The sequence below is a fragment of the Schistocerca gregaria genome, chromosome 2, assembly GCF_023897955.1.
Source record: "Schistocerca gregaria isolate iqSchGreg1 chromosome 2, iqSchGreg1.2, whole genome shotgun sequence".
NCBI classification, from domain to species: domain Eukaryota; kingdom Metazoa; phylum Arthropoda; class Insecta; order Orthoptera; family Acrididae; genus Schistocerca; species Schistocerca gregaria.
Window position 1 is genome coordinate 389,962,979 of NC_064921.1, and position 13,031 is coordinate 389,976,009.

Below are 13,031 nucleotides of genomic sequence, written 5' to 3' on the forward strand. Positions count from 1 at the left end.
ATTTTTGAGTGGAATAATAGCCTCTGCAGGCATTTAAGTGTGATTTGCAGAGCACCTATGTAGGTGTATATGTAGATTATCTGATTAGGTATCTAATCAGTGCTGGGGATGAGTACGGTGAGGAGTCGAAGCCTGATAATGCCCAGTCAGTGAAAGGTTCATCTTACAATCCGGCATGGAGATGTCTTGAACTTGTCAGTTACGTATCTGAAAGACAACCAAGAAAGAGGAGGTTGCTGACGCTATCCCAAAGTGGAACATGAGCTGTTCAGCATGAAACAACACACAGGTAGAAATATCCCCACAAAGGAAAAGATCTGGAAAAATTGTTAATCTCTGGCAGCCTGAACAACTAAGGATCTTGGTCCCAAAAGAGTCCTATGTTCCTGAGAAGGAGATGTAGCACTCCCAGCATTTCTTCTTATTACACTTGGTTAGATAACAAGCCTTAATGAAAAGTTGTTTAAAAGTGACGAGGATTCCATGAAAGCTGTCTCTTGAAATGTTGCAGGGCCCATCTATGATACCATACATATGTTGCAATATCTTTGATCTACAAGGCATTGGCTGGCAGTGAAAGGAGCATGGAGAAAGGGCAACAGCAGTTCCAGCTGCATGGATGATGGCACTGCAGATGGCTCCCACAACCTTGCAGATGCACCCTGACAGAGGTGTGAATGTGATAGCAGAAGTATACAACTGTCAGTTGGCTCTTGGAAAAATTTGGTGTGTTAAATTATCTGTAGGGCAGGGGACAGCAGTTACCATCACTAAGATTGTCATGTAGCAACCAGTGTAGCGAAGTTACAAGATTGGAAGAAGAAAGTGTAAGATCGATAACAGAAAATGTGGAATACTGGTAGGAGTACCATCACTGAGGAAACTGATAAAGACTGGAAAGAAGCTGGACAGTCGGAAGACCGGTTCCAGACAAAATGGTATTTCCCCACAATGGAAGACATATGGTCAAAGTGTTGATATTTAAAACACAACATAAGGTGTGGGAAAGACAGATCCACATAACAGTGATAAACCATAATTTTGATCTTTCCTGGAAGTGAATCCCCATCAAACACTAGGATGAATGCACCAGTATCTTGTTACCTGACAACCATGTTTAGTTTCTTGTGGGCTGTGATGACAACAGGTACTTTATCAAGTTGGTTACTTGATAAATCCCTTCTCATCCCTGGTGTGACTCTCATCTTAATTAAGATGAAACCACTTTGTCATTTGCTATGAGAAGAGGGTTGGCCAAATACAGTTTCAATATTCTCCACAAAAAATCGTCCCTCTATTTGGAGGCATACCGGGAATTGAGGGAAATAACTGTCTGCAACTCATTCACAGTTTTGTCCCTTCCCATGGCATAACCAAAGAGAGAAAGTTCCTACAGTAATTAGGATCTGCGCTAAATTGTAGTCTGTCTCAGGAGACTGTCAGAGCCTTGCAACCACAGGCTGGTAACTTTGGCCATTTCATAATGTCAAATATTTGATATGATGCTGCCTACTCCTAACGTGGCTCTCTCCACAGGTATCACCCAGTCAGAGCAAAGATCTCCTGATGTGATGATCAGTCCAAGGACAGTCACTTACTCCTTGGAATTCATGGGGAGATGAAAGCTCAGGCATCAAAAATACGATCCCTGCATGGTCAGAAAGCTAGAACTGAATAGGTACTTAACGACCACTCACATGAACTGGTTACCATGCTGGGTAATGGGCAACCTTCCCCTCATGTCCCATATAATTTGTAAAATTTTTGAAAATGTGGAAGTCAAACCCAAATGTTGGGACTGAACATCTAAAATATGTGATGTAAGATAAGGGACCAAAGTGGGACAAGCCATAACAGAGTGAGCTCGGCTGTCAGCCATGAGCCTTGTTTAACAAAACTGCAGCAGCTGTTTGAATAATCCTTTAGCAGTACAACCTGATGTTGCATCATCAGATACATGGAGTGGGGAGGGGGCTGCAGAGTGGAGGAAAAATTAAAATTTTTGACAAGGGTCCAGTGTCATCAATAACTTGAATGTGAGTATTTTGCTTATTGTGTACCTGATGCTCTCACTGGTTATTTTCCACTTCGTACATTTAGTATCTAAACATTATTGCAGTTACATGTTTATTTCACTGGATCTCTTGTCAAAAATTTAAATTTTTCCTCCAATCTCTGCTTTTTATGTTCAGATGTACCTAATGATGCAATTTTAGATAGCAAAACTAGTTGTGCTAATAAAGGATTATTCAACAACTGCTGCAGTTCCGTTGAATGAGAATGCATTGTTACAGCTGTGGTTGTCCACAACAAAGCTGTGCAGCAGCAAATCTGTCCTAGAGACTAAGTCGGTGAAAAGATATAGCCAGAGTGTAAAACTGCAGCACTGGAAAGGGAGAAGTAGTGCAATGGCATGGGGACCCACATTCGCCCTGCACATGCACACCAAATAATTGTGAGCCCCCAGGGATGACAAGTTTAAGTATGTTTAATAAAATGAAGATTACAAGTACTTTTCATGTGGAATGTGCTAACTCTGCTCCAAGCTTGTGTGTGCTCCTGCTGGAGAGTCAACCCTTATGTAATTTTTGAACAGAGTATAGCTTTTCAGTCTCAGAGCTCCTTCAGTAACTAGGGAGAGCTGAATGAACAAAGTAACTGGATGCATCAAATAACCATAAATAATTAAAAGTTGCAAAAATCAAACTGAATCCAAAAGCAATGGCAAATTAATTATATACTCACATGGACAAATGTATCTTCTCTTTCAAAACTAAGAGCTCTTAGCAAACCACACTATTACCTATAACAAACAAATTTCTTCTCTCTGTAGAAAGTGAGTGTTTCATCATGTCACATGTTGCACTTCGCTTGCAATTATGTAACTGTAGTTGTGCCAACTATGTTACAATAAATTCTGTCACAGGAGTTCAAGTAACTTGCTGCACTATTGATAACTCCAGCACTCTTCTAAAACGTGAAACAATTCTATTATTTCTATAAAAGTAGTATGTATACCTCTCATCTAAATCATTATCTTCTTTCTTGTCTTCCAAGTACCCTTTAACACCTGGATGCTTATACTGATATCCAGGTTTAAATAATTCATCTCTTAAACTCCTCCCATTTCTTCGGCCTCCATCGCCGTCATCATCATCATTAGGTGGCTCAATAGAATGGAAATCTCCAATACCTGGAAAGAAAGAAACAATGTCCTATACAGATTACATAACAACAAAGTTCCCTAGATGCTTTGAAATTTTTTTATTGTTCCGTGGCTCAATGAACACAAAGAAGACAAAATACGTAACATTAACAAAACACATATGAACTAAGGAGTACTACAAGTGATACGAACCAATGAATAGATATGCAATAACTGCAACACACTGATTTGTTAATAACTTGCACCAAGCAGTACGAGAAAAACTAAAACTCAGCCATTCAATTTCAACATAAAAATTATATTTTAAATACACTAGCAAATATTTTAGCTTTATAGTAAGTACAAAGAACATAATAGTGGGCACTAGATCATTGAAAATGATTCATCTTAAGTACAATGCATCACCTATGAAGGCTGTAACATTAAGTACAGTGCAGCCATCATCAGTGCCTTATAAGACTCAAAGTAATTATAGCAACCCACATTCCAATATAACTGAGGCATGTCCAAGCATTAATCCAACTAGTTATAATTACGTTTAGTCTACATGACTGCTTATAACAAACTGATGATAGGTGCACTGTCAGTTGAAAACTAGATCTGCAATAAAAAAGGCAGATGACTTTATGGATCACACTGACCACCTTTCTGTCCTGGATTACATCACAGTCATGGGGCAAAATCATTTCCAGGGAACCAAAAATGATATATAGCTAGGTGACAAAAGTCATGTAATAGCAATATGCACAAAATCAGATGGTGGTGGTATTGCATACACAAGGTATAAAAGGGCAGTGCACTGATGGAGCCATCATTTGTACTCAGATTATCCATGTGAAAAGGTTTCCGATGTGATTATAGTTGCACAATAGGAATTAATGGATTCTGAATGTGGAATGATACTTGGAGCTGGACACTTGGAATATTCCATTTCAGAAATCATTTGGGGATTCAAGAATCCGAGATTCATAGTGTCAAGAGTGTGCCAAGAACACCAAATTTCAGACATTACCTCTCACCACAGACGACACAGTGGCGACGGCCTTCACTTAATGACCGAGAGCAGTGGCATTTGCATAGAGTTGTCAGTGCTAAAAGATAAGCAACACTGATTGAAACAACGGCAGAAATTGTACAACAAACGTATTCATTAGGACAGTGTGGTGAAATTTGCCATTAATGGGCTATGGCAGCAGACGACCAACGTGAGTGCCTTTGCTAACAGCATGACACCACCTGCAGCACCTCTCATGGGCTTGTGACCATAACGGTGACTGGAAAATTGTGGCTTGGTCAGATGAGTCCTGATTTCAGTTAGTACAAGCTGATGGTAGTTTTTGAGTGTGGCGAATACCCCAGTAAGCCATGGACCCAAGATGTCAACAATGCACTGTGCCAGCTGGTGGTGGCTCTATAATGGTGTGGGCTGTGTTTACTTGGAATGGACTGGGTCCTCTGGTGTAACTGAACCAATAATTGACTGGAAATGGTTATGTTTGGCTACTTTCAGATCACTTGCAGCAATTCTTGGCGTTCATGTTCCCAAACAACAATCAAATTTTTATGGATAATAATGTGCCATGTCACCAGGCCACAATTGTTCACAATTTGTTTGAAGAATATTCTGGACATTTCAAGTGAATGATATTGTCCCCAGATTGCTCAACATTAATGCCACAAAATAATTTAAGAGACATAATCAAGATGTCAATTTGGGACAAAATCCTGCACAGGTAACACTTTCGCAATTATGGACGGATACAGAGGCAACAGGGCTCAATATTTCTGCAGGGAGGTTCCAATGACTTGCTGAGTCCATGCCACGTCGATCTGCTGCACTATTCTGGGCAAAAGGAGGTCCAACATGTTGTTAGGAGATATTTCGTGACTTCTATCACCTCACTGTAAGTACTTTGTGTTTGTAAATATCAAAGTATCTGTGATGGTGGCTTATCACAGCAGACATGATCTTGTTCACTATTATTACCTATGCTTTGGCACTTATTACTGACAGGAGAGAGAAAAGAAGAGCAACATCTTCCTGGCTAACTTGCACACTACAGTTAAGAATACTGACACACAGTTCTATTACTTCCTCACCATGCAAAAGAAAGGTTTTGACTAATTTCGTTTTCATGAGCTATGCTGAATATTGTTTACAAAGACAAAGTAACATTTGCCAGAACGAATATTGCAGCAGTGATAGTCATTGAACTTAAGCTGATCTTTCCACATAATGACCTCTCTTAATTTAATAAACTAAATTCTTGCTGATATGGTGAACTAAGTTACTGACCTTTCTTCCAGTTCATTGACTTAAAATCTCCACACCATAAATCTGAACAGACGCTAAGGCTTATTTTATTTCTCTTTTTTTAAGCTTATGGCATAAATTTTAATAATGAGATTATTATTCCACATAACATTCCTGGAACCTACTTGCTCTCATCAATTACTTCGTTTTTATTATTTTTATTCACTGTGGTCACAAGTTAGTAGCTGTACAACTAATAGCTGAAAGCCGAAGTGATTATGGTCAATCCACTGTTTTTCAAATTGTGTCTGTGGGGCATAGTGGTATGCAGTGGTAATGGGGTAAACGGCTTGTTGTTTGGTCTACTGCAAGTATATAAGATTTTACGTATGAGCTACAATGCGAGCACTTACCAATGCATCAAGTCTACTTTGTTTTCATTCACCACAATGTGAATAAATAGAATGTTATAATAAGCTGGTGTGCTAAATTTAGGGACAGAAGTAATTCACAAGACATGTCGCTATCAAATCTTATAGCTTGATGAAACTTTGACCATAAATAGAAAAAACTGCTACAGTATAGTACCAAAGGTAACTGAAAGAAATATGCAACAAGTGAAGATAAATGTCACTTTTACTCAAACACAGTACTTGCACTGAAGAATTGTTGATATTTATGATGGTCCCCTGGACATTACAAAAGGTGGTACATTGTTATTAAAAGGATATGTGATCACCACGAGAGTCAATGCTCACTCGGGAGTATGCTGTCATGCAAACGACAAGGCTGGTAAGGCGTTCTTGTGGTAGTGCATACCATTCTTCCACGAGCTAGGTTGAAAACTACTGGATGGTCATTGGTACATGTGGACATGCTGCAATATGCCTTCCCAACGCATCTCACATGCTCGATGGATTTATAGTCGAGGGAGTGGGCAGACCAGTTCTTTCGCCGCCTCATGTTCCAAGAGCTGCTCCACCTGCATTGTTCAATACAGTCATACATAAAAAAAGAAGTCAGTGCCAAATGCACCCCTGGAAGGACAAATGTGGGAAGGCAGTATGGTTGGTTCGTTTAAAGGGGGGGGGGGGGGGGGGGGGCAAACTGCTTGGTCATCGGTCCCTTGTTCCTGTTAAAACAATCATATGAGGGAAAGAATAAAACAAACGAAACATAGAGCACAATAACAAGAGGAAGGAAAAGCGACAAAAACAACAAAAAGGCAACAAACATCACAAGGAACAAAAGGTGACAAGAAAACCACAGAGACACACAAGAAACTAGTAGAAGAGATTAAAACAAGAAAGCAGATTACCATGGCTGGCTGACCATGAGAATAAAAAGGAGAAGCCAGCCACTCTGCAACATATTAAAACCTCCACCCTAGAAGCACTAGGGTGGAGGGCACAGAGGGACAAAGGACAGTAAAACTTAGATCAAATGATAAAACCCACCCCCATGTATAAAACGTAAAACTAAATCAGCCGGTGAGGCGTTTCCAGATAAAATTAGTGGCAACGAGTCCGGTAACCAAAGATTTCATTGCAGAGCAGTCAAAGTAGGGCAGTGCACTAGAATATGGGCCACTGTCAACCAGGTGCCGCACCCACAGAAGACAGCCATGGGTGACCCAAGCATGGCCAATGCGGAGCCGGCAGAGAACCACAGAGTCCATGCGAGAGGCTCGCATGGAAGACTTCCACGCATCCGTAGTCTCCTTAATGACACGCAGTTTGTTGTGCGGACTGTTATGCCATTCCATCTCCCAAAGCCAAATAACCTTGCAGCATGATACTGAACATAGGTCAGTTTGAGAGATGCCCATCTCAGAAGCAGTTTCCGTGTAGCCTATTTGGCCAGCCTGTTGGCAACTTCGTTGCCTTTGAGTCCGATGTGACCTGGGGTCCAGACAAACACCACTGAACAACTGGATTGTTCTAGGGCATAGATGGACTCCTGTATGGTCGCTACCAAAGTATGATGAGGGGAGCACTGGTTGATAGCTTGTAGGCTGCTCCAGGAGTAAGTACACAGAAGAAATGACTCCCTTGGGCATGAATGGATGTCCTCAAGAGCACGAAAAATAGCCACCAGCTCTGCAGTGAAAACACTACAGCCAATGGGCATGGATGCTGTTCAATATGGCCTCTGTGAATGTAAACGAAGCCAACGTGACCATCAGCCATCGAGCCATCAGTGTAAACCACTTCAGAGACCTGGAACACGTCAAGAATCAAGAGGAAGTGGCATCGGAGAGCTGCAGAAGTAACTGAGTCCTTAGGGCCATGTGAAAGGTCCAGGCGAAGCTTCAGTCAAGGTTTACACCATGTAGGTGTATGTGAATGGACCTCAAGTAGAGGTGGTAAAGGGATGGACTGCAGTTCAGACAGAAGCAATTGGACTAGAACTGCAATCGTGAGCCCTGACCTGGGCCGCCGATGCGGGAGCAAGCAGTAATGCACGCCTAACCTTCAATGGAGGAACTCAGGCCTCCACCAGGATGCTAATCACCGGACTCATCCTAAAAGCTCCCGTTGCTAGTCGAACGCCTCAGTGGTGCACTGGGTCAAATAAACGCAACACTGCAGGTGCTGCAGAACCATAGTCAAGGCAGCATTGAACAAGGGCTCTGCATAGCAGCACCAGTGTAGAGTGATCTGCACCCCAGTTGGTGTTGCTCAGACAGTGGAGGGCATTGAGGTGCTAACAGCACTTCTGCTTAAGCTGACGAAGGTGAGGAAGCCAAGTGAGGTGGGCACTGAAAACCAGTCCTCAGAATCAATATGTCTCCACTACAGGGAGTGGATTGTCATTAAGGTAAAATTATGGTTCCAGATGAATGGTACAACGCAGACAGAAGTGCACGACACACAACTTTGCGGATGAAAACTGGATGCCTTGTGTGTGACTCCCTGTAGGCACTGCTCAGAAACTGGAACAGCAGTACGAAACGCAGGAGGCATCTGCATACAGATAAGGTGAGACCGATGGCCCTACAGCTGCTACTAGACCAGTAATAGCCACTAAAGATAGAGATACAGTCAATACAGAACCCTGCAGGACCTCATTCTCCTGGATATGGGGGACTATGGGAGGCACCAACTTGGACGCGGAAAGTATGGAGTGACTGGAAATTTTGGATAAAAATCGGGAGCAGGCCCCGGAGAACCCACTCATATAACCTGGCAAGGATATGATGTCACCAGGTCGTGTCTTAAGCTTTTCGGTGATCAAGAAAGATGGTAACCAAGTGTTGGCATACGGAAAAGGCTGTTCGAATGGCAGACTTGATGGACACAAGATTATCAGTGGTAGAGCGACCCTGGCATGAAGCCGGTAGGCCATATGACTCCAGGACCCAACACAACAGCTGGCTCACCATACATTCTAGCAGCTTACAAAGAACGTTGGTGAGGTTGATGGGCTGATAGCTATCCACATCAAGTGGGATTTTACCGGGTTTGAGAACTATGATGATGGTGCTCTCCCGCCATTGCGATGGAAAGGTGCTGTTGCACCAGATCCTGTTAAAGATGACGAGAAGATGTCACTTGTAGTTGGACGAGAGATGTTTAATCATATGACTGTGGATCTGATCTGGTTCAGGACCAGTGTCACGGCAACGTGCAAGGGTGCTGAGGATTTCCCACTCTGTAAAGGTTCAATGTGGCATGCAGGGAACAAGAGGACATTCCCTTCCATCCCCACTGTTTGAGGGGGCGAAAGGCTGGGGGGTAATTCGCCGACACAGAGGCTCGAGCATAGTGCTCAGTAATTGTGTTTGGGTCGGTAGATAAAACACTATTTATGTTAACACCTGGGACACCTGTTGGGTTCTGGTACCCAGGAACATGTCTGATCTTCATTCAGGCTTGGGAAGGTGATGTATGGCATCGAATGGTCGAGACGTAGCTCTCCCAACACTCCTGTTTCCGTCTTTTAAAAAGCTGGTGAATGCGGACACGAAGCCATTTAAAATCTAATAGGTGCTCCAGGGAAGGGTGCAGCTTATGTTGCTGTAGAGCCCACCTATGCTCTTTAATGACCTCAGCAATTTCCGGTGACCACCAAGGTACTGTCTTTCACCAGGGACACCCTAAGGAACAAGGGATTGCATTTTCGCCACAGAAACTATCGTTCTAGTGACCTGCTCAACCATCACATAGATGATACCATGTGGAGGAGATTAAATGGTGACAGCAGAGGTGAAAGTTTCCCAGTATGCCTTGTTTTAAGTACATCTGATTAGGTGTATGTGGGCATGATGCTGGGGAAGAGACAAGAAGATGGGGAAGTGGTCACTACCACACAAGTCATCATTGGCTCTCCAGTGGACAGATGGGAGAAGTCCTGGTCTGCAAAGTGATAAATCAATGGCCGAGTAACTACCATGAGCCATGTGGGGGGGCCCAGCATTTGAAAGGCAGAGATCGATCTGTGACAGTAAATTTTCGACATCTCTACCTCGGCCAGGAAGCACATTGCCACCCCACAAGGGGTTATGACCATTAAAATCTCTTGAAAGTAGGAAAGGTTTACGAAGTGATGAATCAGTGCAGCCAATACGTTCAGGGGTAGTGCACCATCTGGAGGGAGATATACGTTGCAGACAGTTATTTCCTGCATCTTCCGAATCCTGACAGCCACAGCTTCAAGAGGAGTTTGAAAGGGCACAGGTTCACTACATACAGAGTTCAGAACATGGATGCAAACTCCACCTGACGCACTATTATATTCGCTACAGTTCTTGTAATATCCCCTATAGCGGTGGAGGGCAGGGGTCCGCATTGCCGGGAACCAAGTTTCCTGGAGAGCAGGTAACAGGTGTAAAGCTTAACAGTCGCCATAGCTCAGCCAGGTGGTAGAAAAAACCACATCAATTCCACTGGAGGATGATGTTATCATGAGACTGAGAACGCTTGAAGGGCCCGAGGAGGCAATTTACACCTCAGAGTCACCTGCTGACATCGACTGAGTACCTGTTCAGTCAACATCCATTGAGCATAAGGGTCCAGCTAGATCTAGATCTGCAGGGGGTGCTAGAATCTCCACCTCATCCTCAGATGCAGAGCTTGCAGGTAGTGGTGGTATGGGTGCCACCGCAAAGTCTGGGTTCTTGGAGGACGTCTTCTTTTTGTGTTTCTCTCACTGCTCCTTTGGTTTTTCTGGCTGGGAGGGCTTCAAGAGTCAGTCTCAGTGACTGAGGAGTACCATGAAGCCCTACGACCTGCTACCTGTGGCTGCTTCAGCCACTGGCGGGCGTCCACTTTGCCACCGGTAGGAACCTGGGAAGGGAGTGACCCAAGGGACTTCTTCCTAGCGAGAGGAGCAGAGGAAAACTTATGTTTCTCTGAGTGGGAAGTGGGGACTAATGTCCCCAATGGTTCGGGGGAAGGGGGGGGGGAGTGCTCCCAAGGTAGGTGGTGTGGGAACAAAAGGTAAAGGAGTATGGTATGACAATAACATGGATCAGCAAATGTACCATGTTAAAAGATTTGGAGGTCAGTATGTCCACGCAACATTATGCCTTCCCAAAGCACTACACCTGGGCTAACAAAGCAATAATATTGTCACAGAAGACGCCGAGTAGCACAGTTGCTGTAGTGTAGTGGTTACGATACTAGACTGTTGCATGTAGGGTCGTGAGTTCAAAACGCACCTGAACTGAAAGATTTAATTTCAATATTCAATTCGAGTACATTCTAGAAGTATCCACAAATGGCAAGAATAATCTTACTGGAATGTTCTGTAGCTGTATATAATATATACCGCATGTGTTCTGGCCGGAGGCAGTTCGCTCCGCGCTCTTGTATGTGTAAGTACTTGATAAACCTTCGTTAAGTGAAGTTAATGTTCGTCATCCATCTACTTACGTCTTCTTCTACGTGACAATATTTGACAATGTTCCTAGGTCCACTGTGTGTTCCCACTTTCACCATAAGAGGTTACATCTAAAACCACTACTCTGAATCTGCTTTCATCTGAGAAGAGCTATAACACTACTCCTTGTTGGTCCAGTACCTTTGCTCTTGGCACCAGCACAAATGACACAGCTGAAGTGCAGGTGCTACGGAAAATAGCATACTGGTCATCAGGAATACACACCACCATCCTGCAGCCACTATGGAGTGAGAAACTGCATGCTTTGGTTTGCAATTGCACACACTGTTTGATGTTGGCCCCATCTTGCCTGTTGCATAATATAGTAGCCATCTGCTGCTGTAGTTGACTACTGCCTCTCCTTTAGCAAGCAGTTCTTGAGGTTTGGAACAATGATCATGGACATGAAAGAATGCTTGGAGCAATACCAAATTCCTGGGCTACACTCAACAAACTTCACCCTCCTCCCAGTTTCCTAATGATTCTTCCACTTGTGAAGTCATTTAAACATTGTCTCTAGGAAATACTGTAATGACAAACACCACCAAAGTGCCAGTGCACCATAACAGCTGGCTGATTGAAAGACACTATCATTTACTGTTCCTTCAACAGCCTTGTGTGGCAGGACCTGCCCCATTTGGCACTATAGTCATACTGACCTCACACCGTGCAACGTCCAGCTTCCTGTGGACAACTGGATCACCTTTGGCAACAGGCTTCTGCACTTTCTTTCATTTGCACCAAGTTATTAATTTGTTACATTACGTAACTATCTCAACCTTAAGTTTTGCAAAGCAGTGTATCATAATGCCAGTATAGTGACTACTCACCTGGCCTATCCTTTACACTTCAAAAACGAGTAAGTGTTGAGGGGTACTACAAACTGAGCCAATCACAATTTTATTTTCTGGCCATAACCTATCCTACAACAGGATTCAAACAATATATAGAGTTCTTTGAGTAACAAACTCCTTAGGTGACAAATGGGAAACTTTAGACATATTTTTCCAGGAGGTTAGAAAGAAAATCAGCACATATATTGTGTACCCGCCAAAACAAGATATACAGCAGAGTGTGCTAAAAACTACTCAAGGTGGAGGTTGTAATTAAGCCACTAACTGTGACAAGACACCGCCAACAGTATCTTTTACTTAGGTTCTGGGACAATTGCCAGCTTATGTTAGTACTTGGCAAATGTGGTTATGACTGCCAGCCTGTCTCAGTAACTGAATGTACAGATCTTCATTTTCAACATTTCCGCCGTATCTACTTGGGTTTCTGCAATATGGAGAAAAGCAGAGAATCTTGAGGAGAGGCCCAACGCTCTATTGGAATCTTTCCTATACATTTTGTGAGCTGCATTCCTAAATGAAGATTTGTAGCACCTTACTTGACAGATACTGGGTAGGATGGATACACAGAAATGCTACATGGACAGCAGAGTATGTGATCTATAAAGGGCACTCAAATAAAACCCGGTCACTAGTGTAAAGTAACAGTAATGAGTTTATTAACTCAAAAATGTAGTTATATACAGTACACATACTCAAAAATAGTCAACAAAACTGTTGGCACATTTTTCCCATTGCGACACTAACCAGTCGATTCCATCCTTGGAGACACTAGTAGGCTGCTGTTGGATCCAGGCCTGGACTCAGTCACACATTTTGTTGTCCGTTGTGAATCGATGTCCGCGAATAGCTTGTTTTAGAGGTCCAAACACATGAA

At 43.1% G+C, this 13,031-nt stretch overlaps 1 protein-coding gene across 1 annotated transcript in view; it reads right to left on the bottom strand.

Annotated features, from left to right (window-relative positions):
- LOC126321317 (HCLS1-associated protein X-1) overlaps nucleotides 1–13,031 on the bottom strand; it is a 74,794-nt gene that overhangs the window by 33,678 nt on the left and 28,085 nt on the right. The window contains exon 4 of the mRNA XM_049994171.1: nucleotides 3,019–3,193. Within this exon, the coding sequence (XP_049850128.1) occupies nucleotides 3,019–3,193 (175 nt within the window). The remainder of the gene's footprint in view (nucleotides 1–3,018; nucleotides 3,194–13,031) is intronic.